This window comes from Aethalodelphis obliquidens, unplaced genomic scaffold, assembly GCF_003676395.1.
Source record: "Aethalodelphis obliquidens isolate GAN/ISIS:26980383/991018 unplaced genomic scaffold, ASM367639v1 scaffold31, whole genome shotgun sequence".
NCBI lineage: Eukaryota > Metazoa > Chordata > Mammalia > Artiodactyla > Delphinidae > Aethalodelphis > Aethalodelphis obliquidens.
Window position 1 is genome coordinate 7484480 of NW_020837975.1, and position 20093 is coordinate 7504572.

Below are 20093 nucleotides of genomic sequence, written 5' to 3' on the forward strand. Positions count from 1 at the left end.
ACACCCCTCAGAATGGAAGAAAATATTTGCAAATGAATCAACAGACAAAGGATTAATCTCTGAAATATATAAACAGCTCATGCGGCTCAATATTATAAAAACAAACAACCCAATCCAAAAATGGGCAGAAGACCTAAACAGACATTCTTCCAAAGAAGACATACAGATGGCCAAGAAGCACATGAAAGGCCACTCAACATCACTAATTATTAGCGAAATGCAAATCAAAACTACAATGAGGTATTACCTCACACCAGTTAGAATGGGCATCATCAGAAAATCTACAAACAACAAATGCTGGAGAGGGTGTGGAGAGAAGGGAACCCTCTTGCACTGTTGGTGGGAATGTAAATTGATACAGCCATGATGGAGAACAGTATGGAGGTTCCTTAAAAAACTAAAAATAGAACTACCATATGACGCAGCAATCCCACTACTGCGCATATACCCTGAGAAAACTATAATTCAAAGAGATACATGCACCCCAATATTCATTGCAGCTCTATTTACAATAGCCAGGTCACGGAAGCAACCTAAATGCCCATCGACAGACGAATAGATAAAGAAGATGTGGTAGATATATACAATGGAATAGTACTCAGCCATAGAAAGGAAGGGAATTGGGTCATATGCAGAGACGTGGATGAACCTATAGACTGTCATACAGAGTGAAGTCAGAAGGAGAAAAACAAATATCATGTGTTAGCTCGTATATGTGGAACCTAGAAAAATGGTACAGATGAAACAGTTTGCAGGGCAGACATTGAGACACAGATGTAGAGAACAAACGTATGGACACTAAGGGGGTAAAGTGGCGGGTGGTGGTGGTGGTGTGATGAATTGGGAGATTGGGATTGACATGTGTACACTGATGTGTGTAAAATGGATGACTAATAAGAACGTGCTGTATAAAAAATAAATTAAAAAAAAACTTGGAGTATAAAATTAAAAAAAAAAGTCACTTGAAATAGACTATTAACCCAAAAACATAAGTCCCCTGTGGACAGAGACTCTCTTATTCATCTCTGTGGCTCCGTAATATCTAGACATTGGTGGTGGTGAGGGATAGGGTTGTTTAACTTAATGAAACACTGTGTTGTCACAGCAAGATCCCAACTGTTTAGCTTCATCTTAAACAAATAAAAGTTGCTCCATACTATCCACTTAAATGACAAACTATGCCAGTTATCCACTTGGAGCCTCTCAGTTCCAAATCTGCCCATCAGTGCCTACTCTGAGAAAATGGTGCTGGGCCCTTTAAATATTTTTCCTTTGCTGGCTGGCACAATGTTAAGTTCTGCCAGTAGAGGGTGCTAAAGAGACAATGCAAGAGGAAGCCTCTTCCTTCCTGGCTCTGGTGTGCTCCTGCCAGCAAGCTCCTGCAGCACAGCGGCTTCTCTTTGTTCGAATTACTATGTGGTTTCTTTTGCCTGATTGGACCCTGACTGATACAAAATCTGTACCATGAGTGAGGTTTGAACTCAAATGGCCACATGTCCATTGGATTTGATGAGCAGAAAGTAGGAAGTACCTTAGATGCCTTAGAAAAACATGCAAACTAGAGGATGGCAGATAATCCCTACAAGAATTGGGCAGCTGGTGACCTCAGTGCAGTTGCTAGAGTTTCAGTGGTCTGAGCTTGTCAAGCTTTCCACTCCAAGATGAAAAGTAAGTTGCTGTACCTCAAACCACCCATCATGAAAAAAGGCACAACACTTGTAGGATTTTGTGGATGTGGTAACCAGGCAACATACACCACATCTGAGATTGCTACTGTGACACTCATTTAGAGTCACTCACAAGGTTGCCAATTTCAAGTGGAACCAAGTAAGACTAGGCTCTGCAGCAAGTTCAGGCTGCTATACAAGTGACTCTACCATTTAGGCCTGATCCAGCAGACTCAATGATACTTGAAGTGCCCATGGCAAGTAAGGATGCTGTCCAGAGCCCTGGCAAACACCAACAGGAACATCACAGCACAGACTTCTAGGATTTGGGAGCAAATCTATGCCCTCTTCTGCAGATAACTATTTGCCTTTTGAGAAACAGTTTCTGGCTTGTGCCTGACCCTTGGCAGAAAGTAAACACCACACCACAGGACACTGGGTGACCATGTGGCCTGAGATTCCCACCAGGAACTCGGTGTTGTCTGACCTACCTAGCCACAAGACTGGACATGCACCACAGCAATCTATCATCAGATGAAAATGACCCATAAGAGACCAAGCATATCCAGGTACAAGGACAGACATACAGACCAGATTAGAATAGACGGCCCAGAAATAAAACCTGGACATATGGTCAAATGATTTTTGAGAACAACGCCAAGACCATTCAATGGGGAAAGGACAGTCTTTTCAACAAATGGTACTGGGGAAACTGGATATCCACATGCAAAAGAATGAAGTTGGGGCTTCCCTGGTGGCGCAGTGGTTGAGAGTCCACCTGCCGATGCAGGGGACACGGGTTCATGCCCTGGTCCAGGAGGACCCCACATGCCGCGGAGCGGCTGGGCCCGTGAGCCATGGCTGCTGAGCCTGCGCATCCGGAGCCTGTGCTCTGCAACAGGAGAGGCCACAACAGTGAGAGGCCTGCGTACCACAAAAAAAAAAAAAAGAAGAAGAAGAAGGATGAAGTTGAACCTTACCTACACCAGATAAAAAATTAACTCAAAATGGGTGGAAGACCTAAACATAAGAGCTAAAATTCTGAAATTCTCAGAAGAAAATAGGAGTAAATCTTCATAATCTTGGATTTCATAAGATATGACACCAAAAGCAGAAGTAACCATAGACTGGATAAATGGCGCTTCATTAAAATTAAAACTTTTGTGCATCAAGGTACATTATCAAGAAAGTGAAAAAACTACCCACAGAATGGAAGACAACATCTGCAAATCATTTATCAGACAAGGGTCAACTATCCAGAATGTTTAAGGAACTCTTACAACTCAACAACAAAAAGACAGCTCAATTTTAAAATGGGCAAAGGACTTGAGTAAATATTTCTCCAAAGATGACGCAGAAGAGGGCATCAAGCACATGAAGATGCTCAACACCATTAGCCACTAGGGAAATGCAAATCAAAACCACATTAAGATTCCACTTCATGCAGGCTGTGCCATGGGAAGATCTATATTTTTTTTAAAAAAGGAAAATAAATGTTGAAAAATAAGTGAAAATGTGGAGAAATTGGAATACTCATACATTTCTGGTGGGAATGTAAAATGGTAAGTCACTGTGGAAAAGTTTAGTGATTTCTCAATAAATTAAATATAGAATTATCACATGACTCAGCAATTCCACTCCAGGGCATATATTCCAAAGACTGGAAAAGAGATGTTCAAACAAAGACTTGTACACGAATGTTCATAGCAGCACTACTCCCAATAGCAAAAATGTGAAAACACAAATGTCCATCAACAGATGAATGGGGACTTCCCTGGTGGTCCAGTGGCTAAGACTCCGTGCTCCCAATGCAGGGGGCCTGGGTTCAATCCCTGGTCAGGAAACTAGATCCCACATGCTGCAACTAAGAGTCCACATGTCACAACTAAAAAAAGATCCCGAAGAGAATAGAAAGCCCAGAGATAAACCCATGCACATATGATCACCTCATCTTTGACAAAGGAGGCAAGAATATACACTGGAGGAAAAACAGCCTCTTCAGTAAGTGGTGCTGGGAAAAATTGATAGATACATGTAAAAGAATGAAATTAGAACACACCCTAACACCAAACACAAAAATAAACTCAAAATGGATTAAAGACCTAAATGTAAGGCCGGACACTATAAAACTCTTAGAGGAAAATATAGGCAGAACCCCCTATGACATAAATCACAGCAAGATCCTTTTTGACCCACCTCCCAGAGAAAGGGAAATGAAAACAAAAATAAACAAATGGGACCTAATGAAACTTAAAAGCTTTTGCACAGCAAAGGAAACCATAAACAAGACAAGAGGACAGCCCTCAGAATGGGAGAAAATATTTGCAAACGAAGCAACTGATAAGGATTAATCTCCAAAATATACAAGCAGCCCATGCAGCTCAATACCACAAAAACAAACAACCCAATTCAAAAATGGGCAGAAGACCTAAATAGACATTTCTCCAAAGAAGACATACAGATGGCCAACAAATGCATGAAAAAATGCTCAACATCATTAATCATTAGAGAAATGCAAATCAAAACCACAATGAGGTATCACCTCACACCAGTCAGAATGGCCATCATCAAAATATCTACAAACAATAAATGCTGGAGAGAGTGTGGAGAAAAGGGAACCCTCCTACCCTGTTGGTGGGAATGTAAATTCATAGAGCCACTGTAGAGAACAGTATGGAGGTTCCTCGAAAAACTATAATAGAACTACCATATGACCCCTGAGAAAACCATAATTCAAAAAGACACATGCACCCCAATGTTCATTGCAGCACTATTTACAATAGCCAGGTCATGGAAGCAACCTAAATGCCCACTGACAGATGAATGGATAAAGAAGATGTGGTGGCAGATGAATAATCCCCAGTATATCTGCCACCAGCTTTTATGGCCCCAGCATGAGCCACAGCCAACCCCACCTCCCCAGGAGACCCTCCAAGACCATCAGTCTTTTCAAGCTAATTGCTGAATCCGAAGCTGTGTAGAGAGGACCTGTGTTTTGTACTTCTAACATCCTTTGATGGACCAGCTTCCAGCTTTAAGTCAAATAGCTTTAGAGTTTAGCCCTAAGAGTGATTAAGAATCCGCCTGCCAATGCAGGGGACATGGGTTTGAGCCCTGCTCTGGGAAGATCCCACATGCCGTGGAGCAGCTAAGCCCGTGTGCCACAACTATTGATCCTGCACTCTGGAGCCCGTGAGCCACAACTGCTGAAGCCCGCGCACCTAGAGCCCATGCTCCGCAACAAGAGAGGCCACCACAGTGAGAGGCCTGCGCACTGCAGCAAGGAGTGGCCCCCGCTTGCCACAACTAGAGAAAACCTGCATGCAGCAACGAAGACCCAATGCAGGCAAAAATAAGTAAATAAATAAATAAATTTATATAAAAAAAAAGAAGATGTGGAACATATATATAATGGAATATTACTCAGCCATAAAAAGGAAGAAATTGGGTCATTTGTAGAGACGTGGATGGATCTAGAGACTGTCATACAGAGTGAAGTAAGTCAGAAAGAGAAAAACAAATATCGTATATTAACGCATATATGTGGAAACTGGAAAAATGGTACAGATGAACCGGTTTGCAGGGCAGAAATAGAGACACAGATATAGAGAACAAACGTATGGACACCAAGGGGGGAAAGCGGTGGGGAGCGGTGGTGGTATGATGAATTGGGCGATTGGGATTGACATATATACACTAATATGTATAAAATGGATAACTAATAAGAACCTACTGTATAAAAAATAAATAAAATAAAATTCAAAAAATAAATAAAAGGAAAGTGGATCAAAAAAAAATCTAGAAACAATAAATGCTGCAGAGGGTGTGGAGAAAAGGGAACCCTCCTGCACTGTTGCTGGGAATGTAAATTGATACAGCCACTAAGGAGAACAGTATGGAGGTTCCTTGTAAAACTAAAAATAGAGCTACCATATGACCCAGCAATCCCACTACTGGGCATATACACTGAGAAAACCATAATTCAAAAAGATATATGCACCACAATGTACACTGCAGCTCTATTTACAATAGCCAGGACATCGAAACAACCTAAATGTCCATCAACAGATGAATGGATAAAGAAGATGTGGCATATATATACAATGGAATATTACTCGACCATAAAAAGGAACGAAACTGAGTTATTTGTAGTGAGCTGGATGGACCTAGAATCTGTCATACAGAGTGAAATAAGTCAGAAAGAGAAAAACAAATACCGTATGCTAACACATACATATGGAATTTTAAAAAAAGCAGCACTGATGAACCTAGTGGCGGGGCAGGAATAAAGACACAGACGTAGAGAATGGACTTGAGGGCATGGGGGGGAAGGGGAAGCTGGGATTAAGTGAGACAGTAGCACTGACATATATATACTACCAAATGTAAAATGGATGGCTAGTGGGAAGCTGCTGCATAGCACAAGGAGATCAACTTGATGCTCTGTGACAACCTAGAGGGATGGGATAGGGAGAGTGGGAGGGAGCCTCAAGAGGAAGGGGGTATGGGGATATATGTATACATATAGCTGATTCACTTTGTTATACAGCAGAAACTAACACAACCTTGTAAAGCATTTATACTCCAATAAAGATGTGGAAAAAAAAAAAATCCCACATGCTGCAACTGAAGATGCTGCACACTGCAACTAAGACGTGATGTGGCCAAAACCAAAGCAAAACAACAAATGAATAGATAAACAAAATGTGGTATATCCATACAATGGAGTATTTTCAGCCATAAAAAGGGATGAAGTTCTGCCACACTGCAATGTGGATGAACCTTGAAAACATGCTAAGTAAAATTTGCCATATGTAAAAGGACAAATGTTGTATGATTCCACTTATATGAGGAATCTAGAGTAGTCGAATTCCTAGAGACAGAAGGTAATATAGAGGTTACCAGGCACGGGTGGAAAAGGGGTCTGAAGAGTTACTGTTTAATGGGTAGAGTTTCTGTTTGGGAAGATGAAACGTACTGGAAATGGATAGTGGTGATGACTGCACAACATTGTGAATGTACTTAATGCCACTGAATTGTAACACTTAACATTATTAAAACGGTAAAAATTTTGTTTATCATAATAAAAAAATCCTAAAAAGCACAAACAACTAAGTTGGTAATGTGGCACCATTCCCCAGGGAGGATCAGCCAGGCACCTTGTAGCGGATGATTTCTTTGGATCTCTTCCTTCGTGGAGGGGGCAGAGATTCACCCTCAATGGAATAGACGCATTCTGAATATGGAGCTGTCTTCCCTGTCTGCACTACTTCTGTTAGCACCAACATCCATATACTCACAAAATTTCACAGAATGCCTTATCCTCTGTCCTGGGTCCTGGTATGCCCCACAGCATTGCATCTAGTCAAGGAACTCATTTTACAGCCAAGAAAGTACAGCAACGGGTTCATACCCACATACCCCTCACGGAGAGTCGACTGGTCTTAACTGAAAAGTGGAATGGCTTATTGAAGACTCAGTTACAGCATTAGTTGAGAGATAATATCTTGAAAGGAAGAGGTTCTGTCTTATAAGATGCAATATATACTTTGAATCAAAACCATTATGCAGTGCTATTCCCTAAAGCCAGAATACATGGTCCCAGGAATCAAGGGGTGGAAGTAGGACTGGTTCCTCTCACCATTATATCTAATAACCTACTTGCAGAATTTTTATTTCCCCTCCTGCCAACTTTGGGCTCTGCTGATTTGGGAGGAATGCTTACATTGGTTCCAATGAATTAGAAGATGAGACTACCCCCCTGGTCATTTTGGGCTCCCTATACCACTGAACCAACAAGGTAAAAAAGGAGTTCCTCTATGGACTAGAGTAATTGATCCTGAGTACTAAGGAGAAACTAGGTTGCTGCTACACAATGGGAACAAGAAGGACTGTGTCTGGAACCCAGAAGATTCTAAGGTACCTTTTGATACTTCCATACCCAATAATATAGGTCAAGGGAAAAACACAACATACAAACAACAAAAGCAAAACGCCCAAGGACTCAGACTCTTTGGCAATGAAGGTTTGAGTCACTCCATCAGATAAAGAACCCCAGCAGCTAAGGACAAGGGAAATATGGAATGACTAGTAAAATGAAGCCATAGATACCAACTACAGCCTCAGGACCAATTACAGAAACGAAGACCATACATTTTCTCTTTGCTTGTTATAAGCATGGCTTTATTTGTATATGCTAACAATTTTCTTCTCTCTCCTTCCCATTATTTTTTTTTTAATTTTTATTTTATATTGGAGTATAGTTGATTTACACGTTTTGTCAGTTTCAGGTGTACAGCAAAGTGATTCAGTTATACATATATCTTTTTCAGATTCCTTTCCCATTTAGGTTATTACAGAATAATTGAGTAGAGTTCTCTGTGCTATACAGTAGGTCCTTGATGATTATCTGTTTTATATATAGTAGTGTGTATACGTTGCTGCAAATGGCATTATTTCATTCTTTATTTATGGCTGAGTAATATTCTATTGTATATGTGTACCATATCTTCTTTATCCATTCATCTGTCTATGGACATTAAGGTTGCTTCCAGGTCCTGGCTATTGTAAATAGTGCTGCAGTGAACATTTGGGGTGCACGTATCTTTTGAATTATGGTTTTCTCTGGATATATGCCCAGGAGTGGGATTGCAGAATCATATGATAGCTCTATTTTTAGTTTTTTAAGGAACCTCCATTATTATTTTATAGACAGGTTGTTGGAAGTTAAATTTTACAGTTTAGCCTGTAGGTAATAGAATATTCAGTGAGACTATGACCAAATATGAGGTATATCATAGACAGCAACAGTTATAACTATTGGGAATGTGAGTCTCCTCATTTGGGGAAAAGGATAAGAACTTGTAAGACATATAGCTATGCCTTTTTTTTTTTTTTTTTTTTGCAGTACGCGGGTCTCTCACTGTTGTGCCCTCTCCCGTTGCAGAGCACAGGCTCCGGACGCGCAGGCTCAGCGGCCATGGCTCATGGGCCCAGCCGCTCCGCAGCATGTGGGATCTTCCCAGACCGGGGCACAAATCCGTGTCCCCTGCATCGGCAGGCGAACTCTTAACCACTGCGCCACCATAGCCCTAGCTATGTCTTTTGTCTTTTCTTTTTCTTTTTTCGGCCACGCTGCACGGCTTGTGGGATCTTAGTTCCCTGACCAGGAACTGAACCTGGGTCCATGGCAGTGAAAGCATGGAGTCCTAACTACTGGATGGCCAGGGAATTTCCTGGATAGCTATGTCTTATTAGGTAAAAATAGAATTGTTTTCAGAAATTTGAGTGTTTATAGAAGGGTACATATGGAAGCTGAGTAGCCAAAGGAATGGAATGCAACATTTATCAATTTACTGCCTCTCAAATCCTCTCCAAATCCATCCTTTTCTTCTCTGAGAAAATGGAGTAAGTCCTTTAAATATTTTTCCTTTACCAGATGGCACAATTTTAAGCTTCCTCTGTAGATGGCACTGTTTTTGAGGGGGGAGGGTATAGTTGATTTACAATGTTGTGTTAGTTTCTGGTATACAGCAAAGTGATCCAGATTATATCTATATAGATACATATAATGAAATTGTTTTTCATATTCTTCTTCATTATGGTTTATTACAGGATATTGAATACAGTTCTCTCTGCTATACAGTAGGACCTGTTGTTTATCTATTTTACACACAGTAGTTTTTATATCTGCTAATCCCAAACTCCTAATTTATCCCTGCCCTCACCCTTTCCCCTTTGGTAATCATAAGTTCGTTTTCTCTGTGAGTCTGTTTGGCAAATAAGTTCATTTGTATCATACTTTAGATTACACATATAAATGAGATCACCTGATATTTGTCTTTCTCTGTCTGACTTACTTCACTTAGTATGACAGTATGATATAATCTCTAGGTCCATGCATGTTGCTGCAAATGGCATTATTTCATTCTTTTTTACGGCTGAGCAATATTCTACTATGTATATGGACCCCATCTTCTTTATCTATTCATCTGTCCATGGACATTTAGGTTGCTTTCATGTCTTGGCTACTGTAAATAGTGCTGCTATGAACACTGGGGTGCATGTGAGATGGTTATTAATTGGTTTTCTGTTATCATAAGTTAACCATAAACTTTGAGACTTAAAACAGTATATACGTTTGTCATCTCACAGTTTCTGTGGGTCAAGAGTCCAGAAAGTTTAACCAGATCCTCTGTTCAGGATCTCACAAGGTTGCAACCAAGGTGTTGGCTGGGCTGTGTTCTCATTTGGAAACCTGACTGGGGAAGAATGTTTCCAAGCTCATTCAAATTGTTGACAGAATTCACTTCCTTACAGCTGTATACTTGAAGGCCCCAGCTTCTTACTGGCTGTTTGTTGGATGCTGCCCTCAGGTCCTAGAGGCCACCTGCATTTCCTTGCCATGTGGCCCTCTCCATATGCAGTTCACAACATACCTGTTTGCTTTTTCTTTTTTTTTAAACAATTTTTTTAAACTTATTTATTTTTGGCTGTGTTGGGTCTTCATTGCTGCACGTGGGCTTTCTCTAGTTGTGGCGAGCGGGGGCTACTCTTCATTGTGGTGCGCAGGCTTCTCATTGCAGTGGCTTCTCTTGTTGCAGAGTACAGGCTCTAGGCATGCAGGCTTCAGTAGTTGTGGCTTGCAGGCTCTAGAGTGCAGGCTCAGCAGTTGTGGCACACGGGCTTAGTGGCTCCGCGGCATGTGGGATCTTCCCAGACCAGGGCTCGAACTTGTGTCCCCTGTATTGGCAGGCAGATTCTTAACCACTGCGCCTCCAGGGAAGTCCCTACCTGTTTGCTTTTTCGAGGCCAGCTGGAAAGTCTCTCTCTCCAGCCTGCTAAGATAAAGTCTTACATAATGAAATGTAATCCTGGGAGTAATATCCCATCACCTTTGCCATATTCTATTGATTAAAAGCAAGTTATAGATCTCATCCACACTCAGGGAGAGAGGATTATACAAGGGCATGGATCACTGGGGGTCACCTTAGGGTGTATCCACCACATACTAGAAAGACATTGCAAAAGGCAAGAGCTTTTCTTCCTGGTTCTGGAATGCTCACATGGCAGGTTCCTACAGTACACGTGGCTCTGCAGGCAGCTGGCTCCTACAGCTGAGAGGCTTCTCTAGTGCTGGACTCTGTAGGGAAAATGGCTGCTTCTCCAGGGCCAGCTCCTGCAGTACACAGCGGTCAGCAGCACACACAGGCCAGCAACCTCCCCTGGCACAGACATGCCCTCAAATGAGGAACTGGGTCCTTGGGTTTTCCCCATCCCCTGGGGATGAGAAAGGATTCTCCTTATGTCTGATATTCCAGTAGAGTTTTCTTTGCTTCTTACTAGCCCAAAGCCTTCATTTCTCCAATTCCCTGTTATAATAATTTTTATATTAAAACTTCTTTGTTGAAATTACTGTGTGATTTCTGTCTATTGATTAGACTCTGACTGATTCATGGACCATGTTCAGTTAGGATTTGCTAGCCACTGACACTCCAGTGAGCGGGGCCTGTCCAGGAACTTTACATCTACAAATGAAAGGTTCGTCACTCACCTCTTTAATTTCTTTTAGGAGTTCAAGAGCACAGCTGAAGTCTGGAGGAGTAGCTAATAATTGCTCTTCCAGATGATCCCAAAAGGCATTGTGCATTGTCTCCTCGACCCTGCCTTCCAGACTGTAAGAAGGTTAAATGAACAAATTACTTTCTCTACTCAAAAACTGCCAAAGGCCATTATCTCCTAAGCCCCAAACAGTGTTTGATATGATAAAAGACCATTATACAGACAGGGAAAGGCCGGGAACTATGTTTGGACGGTAGCAGAGCTGAATAAGCTGGGGTTAAACTTGGATGTCAGGGCACCAGCACAACCTCTCAGAAGGGCTCCTTGTGGTTCCAGCACAGCCCACCCTCTGCAGTAGGAAGAACCCTGAATAGAGATCAGGCTGAACTTTAGCACTGATTTTGCATTTAGCTTAGAAAAGATGTGACTTAGTTTCCCTTTATGTACACATATAGCAATGAACTAAATGATCTTTCACTTTCTTATAGACCTAAAATCTAGGAAAGGATTTTCATTCTTTGATAACACCTGAATAGCTATAGATACTTCCAAATCAGCAGGTCTAAAATTGAATTCACTATCTTCCCCTTCCAAACCTGTTCCTCCTGTATTCCCAATTTCAATGGCACTACCATGTAGCCAGTCATGGAAGCCAGAAATATCCGTCTTTTTCCCCCCACTCAAAAAAAAAAAGGGACTTCCCTGGTGGCACAATAGGTAAGAATCTGCCTGCCAATGCAGCGGACATAGGTTCGATCCCTAGTCCAGGAAGATCCCACATGCCGCAGAGCAGCTAAGCCCATGCGCCACAACTACTGAGCCTGTGCTCTAAAGCCTGTGAGCTACAACTACTGAGCCCGCATACTGCAACTACTGAAGCCCACGTGCCTAGAGCCCATGCTCCACAAGAAGAGAAGCCACCGCACTGAGAAGCCCACGCACCGCAACAAAGAGCAGCCCCCAATAGCCAACTAGAGAAAGCCAACGCACAGCAACGAAGACCCAATGCAGCCAAAAATAAATAAATAAATAATTTTTTTAAAAAAGCAAACAAACAAACAAAAACCAGAAGCAAAGGCAATTCAATTAGAAAGGATAGTCTTTTCAACAAATGGTACTGGAACAACTGCACATCCACATGCAAAAAAATGAATCTAGATACAGATCTTACACCTTCCACAAATAGATCATAGACCTAAATGTAAAACATAAAACTCTAAAACTTCTAGAAGATAACAGGAGAAATCTAGGTGACCTTGGGTTTGGCAACGACCTTTTAGATACAACACCAAAAGAAAGATCCATGAAAGAAGAAATTGGTAAGTTGGGCTTCATTAAAATTAAGAACTGCTCTGTGAGAGACAAGAGAATGAAAAGGCAAGCTCCAATCTTCGCAAAGCACATATCTGATAAAGAACTAGTATCCAAAATATACAAAGAACTCTTAAAATTCAACAATAAAACAACCCAATTTTAAAACTGGGAAAGGTCTGAACTGACACCTCACCAAAGTATTGATATATATACAGATGGCATATAAGCATATGAAAAGATGCTCAACCTCACATCTCATTAGGGAATTGTAAATTAAAGTAACAATGAGATACCACTACACACCTATTAGAATAGCCAAAATCCAAAACACTGACAATACCAAATGCTGACAAGGACGGGGAGCAACAGGAACTCTTATTCATTGCTGGTAGGAATGCAAAGTGTTAAGACCTGTCACTCTGGAAGATGGTTCCACAGTTTCTAACAAAATTAAACATACTCTTTCCATACAATCCAACAATAGTGCTCCCTGGTATTTACTCAAATGAGTTGAAAGCTTATGTCCACACAAAAACCTGCACATGGACATTTATAGCAGCTTTATTCATAAATGCCAAAACTTGGAAGCAACCAAGAGGTCAATACTAAAAAGAAATGCACTATCCAGCCCCCAAAAGACATGGAGGAACCTTAAATGCATATTGCTAATTGAAAGAATCCAATCTGAAAAGGCTACATACTATATGATTCCAACTATAAGAAATTCAGAAAAACCTATGGAGACTGTAAAAAGATCAGTGGTTGCCAAGGGTTTCAGAGTGAGGGAGGGAAGAACCAATAGGTCGAACACAGGGGATTTTTAGGGCAGTGAAATTACTCTGTGTGATACAGAAATGGTGAATACATGTCATTGTACATTTTTCAAAACCCACAGAATATACAACACGAAAAGTGAACACCTGTGTAAACTTGAGTTAATAATAATGAATTAATACTGGATCATCAATTGTAACAAATATACCACATTAATATAAAATACAAATAATAGAGGAAACTGTGTGCAGGAGAAAAGGGGGAATGTAAGAACTCTATTTTCCATCATTTTTCTATAAAACTAAACTATGCTAAAAAATTGTCTATTAATATTTTAAAAGGAATTAATTTTCCTCTGACCTTTATTTAAATGATTTCTCTGACCTATAGAGTTAGACTAATAAGAAGAAAAAGAATCATTTGAAAATTCTGAGGCTGTACCTAGTCATTGCCAAATAGTGATTGGTTTTCTGGCATTAAACATCCCCCCTTAGTAATGCATGCTCCTTGTAAAACAAACAAAAGCAATACAAAGATGAATAAAACAAATATCAGAATTCCTCTCCCAACATACCAATCTCAATCAGCAGAGGTAACCAACTATAATCTAATAGTCTGTTGTGTACTGTAATTGTTCTTAAAGCTTTTCCCCTCACCTTATTTGTCCAATCCATCTTCCAAGTTCCATAAATTTTGCTTTTTAAATGTCTCTGGAATCCATCTCCTCCTACCATCATCTCTTACCTGGACTACTACATTAGGCCATTAACTGGTCCCTCTGTCTTCAGTCTTGTCCCTTTTTAATCTGTTCCCCACCAATTCATTCTAAAATCAATGATTTTTCTAAGATGCAACTCCGATCATGAGGTCATGCTCAAAGTCCTTTGGGGCTTCCCATCACCAGCAGTATAAACGGCTCACATGACCCTTCCTGATATTGCTCTACCTCCCTTTCAAATTTATCTCCTCCTACCTCATAATACCCTGTGCTCAATCACATCAAGATACTTGTTCAGTTCACACCATTGTGCCTCCAACATGATTCCTCTGCCAGGAGCATTCCTTCCCACCCAGACCACCTCTAAGACTCAAGTCATCATAGGCTAAATCTTCCTCCATAGGCAAATCTTCTCTGATCTTTAGGCAGCTGAGAACTTTCATTGAACTCTATTCACACAGCTCTGAGTGAACTTATCAGTCACCTTCTGTTATTCATCTGTCTCTCTTACAAAAGCTTCTTGACAGCAAAGACAGTGTCTTATTTATTTATAGCTGTAGCTACCTCTATCCCCGGAACTCAACATTTTTCCTGCCACATAATAAGGACTCAACAAATGCCTGATGAATGAATGCCCAAACATGGGATTTCCCTTAGGAACCTACAGTTGTAATTAACTTCATCCTATGAGCCCAAAGTAAAGCCAACTGCCAATAAGGAGTGACCTCGAACTCCATTTCAACCTTTTTCCTGATATAAATTTTGTATTACCTTACTTGAAAACCCAGCTCTGAATAGTACTGTTTCCCCTGCTTCATTTCTCCCTCTCTCATTTCCTCTACTCTTTTTTCCTCCTCTCCTGCCAGCAACAGAAACATCTAAGCAGTGAGAGAGATGCTAGAGGATCTGGGTTTTGGTGAAAACCTGTTCCCAGAGAAACTGTGCTTGACATGGACATCTGCTGGCAAGAGCAGATCAGACCAGGAAGACCAGGGCAGCAACTTGTGGCAGAGAACAGCACTTTAGTAACAGAGTCCCTGAAGCTGACAAATGACAAAAACATTCAAGGAAATTGACTTACCACAAGCTGCCATCACATATCTGTCTGTTGGTGGGAAATCAGAACTGTTTTAAAATGTAGAATCTGACAATGAATTTACCCACTTAACTGCCAATAAACCAGCAAGTCATACTCACGGAATGGTTCTTATTTATTGCAATGTCAATGTAACTAAGAATGAAAAATAAGGCTTGATGGGGGTGGGGGAGCATTCCTCATCAACAGGGTTCTGATCTTGATTCACAAATTAAGCTGATTTATGAAGTGGGGAATGGGGGTGCAGGTGAGGAGTTGAGGGGGCGGTTGAAAACACCACAATGAGAAAATTGATCTTTTTATCTGTGCCTGTTTAAATCTGTGATCACACAGAGAGTAACTGATAAGACAGGAGCCATGTGGTAGGCAACCAATACCAATAAAATGACCCCAAAGATCTAGATCTCCGGTATTCACACCCTGGTGTAATCCTGTACCCTGGAGTGTGGCCTGGATTTATGGGTTCCTTTCTAGCAAACAGAATGTAGCAGAGGCCACGACGTCACTCCTGAGGTTAGGTAACAAAAAGACCGTGGCTTCTGTCTTGGGCACCATCTCTCACTCACTTACTCTCTCGCTTTCTCACCCTGGGTGAGGGAAGGCAGCTGCTGTTTTGTGAGCCGCCCTATGGAGAGGCCCAGGTGGCAAGGAACTGAGGGCAGCTCAGGCCAACATCAACAGACTGGTAGAGCACACAGTGAAGCCACGTCCGTAATCCCTGACCCACAGAAACTGGGAGATAATGAACACTGTTTTAGCTGATGAGTTTTGGGGTAATTTGTCATGCAGCAATAGATAGCTACTACAGGCTAATTCCTCCCCATCTGTCAGAGAAGATCTGAAATCCACCCTAACTATTTTATTATTAAGTGGGGGTCCCAAAGTGAACATCCCAAAAATTGCTTGGGTTTATTCACTGGTTAAATAACATTTGCTTCTTGACCCTCTGATACTAATAATTATAATTTATTACTCTTCTGTTTCAGTTGCTGAGACCTCTAACGGCTTAGATTCAAGCACTGATTGTGTTATTAAATAAAAATGCTTTGAGTCTGGTCAGAATCCATTAGTGCTAAATGCCTATACCAGGATGAATAAAATGGGAAAATTAGAAGAGCCTGTACCTGCTTGGAGGCAAAACCTTCTCTTCCATGTGGAAATCATGATTCATCCCAATCTCCTTGCTCAGCTTGGAAACATCACTAACTGTATCTATCAGACCTGTGACAGAAAGAACATATGAGGTACACCTGAAACTAATGTTCTATGTCACTTATACCTCAACTGAAAAAAAAGAACTTATGGGGGACACCAGTGAACTCAAAGAAGTCTGAATTTCTATTTTATTCAGAGATTCACTCCACTGAGTAGGCTCCAAATTGAGATTCATCACAGTGACTTTATACACGCTCATTCGACCATTCCAGTCAGTTATGTTTTCTGAACTCTAGGCCCCATGACAGAGCCTCTCAGTAGCCCAGCATGGGGGTAAGGGAGGACAAAGAAGCTATCTTATAAAAAAACAAAGTGAAACTGATTAAAAGCCTTTCTCTTAAGAAATAAAATAATGAAGTGGCAAAGAAATAATTTGCGATTTGCAAAAATAATGTTTATCTAAGGATATTATGATTCCACTCTCCTCTTCCTGCCTCTGATGGAAGTTAAATTCTCCACACAGAGGGTACTGAATGGCGTCAATCTCACTTCGTCTTCTAAAGTAGTTTCCAGAATTTAGGATTTCACAGACTAGTAAATATCCAAAAAGATTTTGAGCAACTGACGACAGCTTGCCAACTTTTTGTTCTGTCAGGTATGGATAGTATGAAATAAGCAAATAAAAAATCCACTGTAGGTACTTCCCTGGTGGAGCAGTGGTTAAGACTCTGTGCTCCCAATGCAGGGGGCCCTGGTTCAATCCCTCGTCAGGGAACTAGATCCCACATGTATGTCACAACTAAAAGTGTGCATGCCACAACTGAGGAGCTGGTGAGCTGCAACTAAGGAGCCCGCAAGCCGCAACTAAGACCTGGTGCAACCAAGAAAAAAAAAAATCCACTCTACCACCACCAAAACCATTTCATAAAAGAAAAAGGATAGTTTAAACTCCCAAAAAGCGGAAAGGGAATACAGTCAGAAAAAAGACTAGTCCTGAAAACTGAATCAATTTAGCTTTAGGAAAAACTCATTACAATATCTTTATTTCATTTCACACAGTATGCTAAGAATTTGTCACAAACCAGCTCTGGCATTTGGGAATCACTATTCTAAGTTCTTAGTACAGACCTACCTGATAGCATTCTTACATAATTGGCGTACATGGTAGTTATTATTACTTGGTATAAAAGAGCTGCACACAATAAATCATATTTTCTCACTCTCTTTCAATGAAGCTTCAAAATCTGTTCACAAAAAAGTATTTGGCTCCAAGATGTGGAGGGGATATAAATGAACTAAGATTGGCCATGAGTTGATAATTGTTGAAGTTGGGTGATGAGTAAATGGGGGTTCATTATTCCAATCTCTCTACTTTTGTATATGTTTAAGTTTTCCATAAGCAAAAAGGTTTAAAAATGTAAAAAGGAAAAATTGCAGAAAAGAGGTTTCATAGGAGAATGCCTTTGTTCTTAGAAGAGACATGAAATATTTAGAGGTAAAGTCATGACTATAACTTCAAGAAAGAAAAAATACATACGTAAAATACAATAAGAGAAAAAAACAGTGTGGCAAATGTTAATGTGGGCATTCGTTGTTTTTTTTTTTACTTTTCAACAGATTTTAAATATATCGAAATAAAAAGTTAAGGGTAAAAGGTGATTGTAAAATTTACCAAAAAGCCACCAGCAGAGTTTCCGTTTAGGTAAATGTAAAGGTGAACTGAACCTTAGGTGGACGGGAAGTTCCCTTTATTTTTACAGTCTCTCTGAAGTCTTCAGTTTTGGCCAAAATGGCAAAACACAGTCAAATATGCAAACAGACGTACTGCTAATTCAGTAATGCAAAATCAGAACAAAGAGAAAATCTTCAAAGGGAGATTGAGCTGCTTGTAGCAGCTTATTGAAGGACTGAGGAAAATACACAGAAACACTTCCCAATTACAACAAACCAAAGCTCATAGCCTGCTTTGACAAGATTGTTCTGTCGCTCAAAAGTACCATAGCACTATGCAACTCCTACAGCTGTAAAATTCAGGAACAGGGAGGGTTCAAAGAGAAATTAGAGGTAAAAAGTAACTAAAATAGATTTTTAAAACCCAGATCCCAAGGACAAAGACATTTTCAAGATAATTTGGTAACTTAACCAAGTCAACCTGATATATAAAATTTCGAAATTATTAAAAAAGAGGAGTTTGGTTATTCAGGTTAGGGAGTTGTATTGCCTAAAGCAGGATTCCAAAGCACCCCATTTGCTGCTTTTCCTTAACCAGCAGCGACCCCGTGTGGCTACAAGAGAAAGAAATGCGATTGAATTTAAAGAATTTAACGCAGGTTGTTGCACGTGGACAGGCCTTCAGATTGATGACTGCTGAAATTGCCTGGTGATTATTACAAGGGAAATGCTGGATGAGTCCCAGTGAGATCAGACGTAAAGTGTGGAAGATACTTTGTGCCCCAATAAGAACTATAAAAGAACATCTCTTATAGTATGAGCTAGAGTATGAGGCCAGAGCAGCATTACTAATGCAGTCAACGAAGCACCGAGAAAACACAATGCCCATCTGGGACCATTTCCGTTCTTTAAAATCTACCCCAGGTGTCTGCCATTTTCCACCTACAAATTCAAAATAAAAGAATACAAAGCTGGCTCTGGACTGACTCAACCTCACATCTTGTCAGATTCAAGAAATCGCTCTTGGGTCACATCTTTCTCCAGGACTACAAACTCTGAAGATCTTCTGGTCAACAGAGGGCCTGGGGCCTGAAAGTAGCGATTGGGGGCGGGGGGGGGGGGAATGAGGAAAAAGGGGGATAGAGAAGTGCGGCGCCGCGGGCTTCTTCCCACCTGACCTACACTAAGCACCCCGAGGGCCGGGGCCGGCGGGGCTGGACCTACTGAAAGGGTGGTTCTTGGGGCTGCTCATGTCTTGCCGGGTCGGTCCTGAGGTTTCGGGCTTACAGGGCCCGCTCTCTGCATCGCCAGGGTCCTTCAGGGGCATGTTTTCCTCCACGTCCGTCATTTTGCTGATGGAATCTGGGTGGGGGAGAAATGGGGCGCTGTGGGCGGCGAGGAAGGGGGCTCTCCAACTACCGAAGGGGTCTGGGGCCCGGCCAATCGCGCCCGACCTGGACAAACTAAGAGGAGGGTGGACCGCTTCACCGTCTCTCGGGGACCGACATGGGCAGAGGAGACTGGAGGAACGGCGCTGGGGAATCACAGAGAAGTGAGTGCTGGCTACGCAACCAGGAAACTGAGGCCAGAGGGGCGGCCTGCTCGCCCGAAACGCCCGCCCCAGGCCCACCCGGGCTCCAGCAGCAGGGGGAGCCCACGGCGCTCAAATTCCAAGCCCCTCACCTCCTCCACGGCGACCAACCACCACTGCGGAATCGGGCGGGCTCCGGCGCACCTCTAGACTGGGGCCGTACCACCGCGGCTGGGCAGCGAGGGGCGACGGCCGTGCGGGGCCGACCCGCGCGCACCCCCCGCCGCCGTGCCATGGTGGGAGAGTCCGGGATTTGAACGTAAACCGCCGCCCGTCTCCGGGGCAACGGGGAGGGGCACGTGCCGGCCTCCGCCGGCTTCTCTGGTGGAAGCGGCCGGCTAGTGCCTCGGTCCTCGAGGGCTCGAAGCCTCCACAGGCCTTTGGTTAACTGGTCCCCGGGTCCCTTCCCTGCTTGACATCTCCCGCCCCCCACGAAAAAGATCACCTGAAACTACTTAGGAAGGGAAGGAGCACCATGTTTTGTTTCTCTTCAGCCTGTTCATAAAACTTGAGAACCACACCCAGGCGGGTTGTTTCCTTAGCACA

The 20093-nt window shown here is 41.9% G+C and overlaps 1 protein-coding gene across 5 annotated transcripts in view; it reads right to left on the minus strand.

Annotated features, from left to right (window-relative positions):
- Positions 1 to 19320, minus strand: part of TCP11 (t-complex 11) — a 29536-nt gene extending 10216 nt beyond the window's left edge. The window contains exons 1-3 of one of the 5 annotated variants that reach the window (XM_027126792.1): positions 19181 to 19314; positions 16255 to 16351; positions 11221 to 11341 (exon numbers count right to left, since the gene is read on the minus strand). In XM_027126792.1, coding sequence (XP_026982593.1) covers positions 11221 to 11341; positions 16255 to 16351; positions 19181 to 19304 — 342 coding nt within the window. In that variant the 5' untranslated portion in view covers positions 19305 to 19314. Of the gene's footprint in view, positions 1 to 11220; positions 11342 to 16254; positions 16352 to 19180 lie in introns of those variants that run through there. The other 4 variants (XM_027126794.1, XM_027126798.1, XM_027126796.1 and 1 more) reach the window with 4 other exon arrangements.
- Positions 19321 to 20093: the final 773 nt, after the last annotated feature.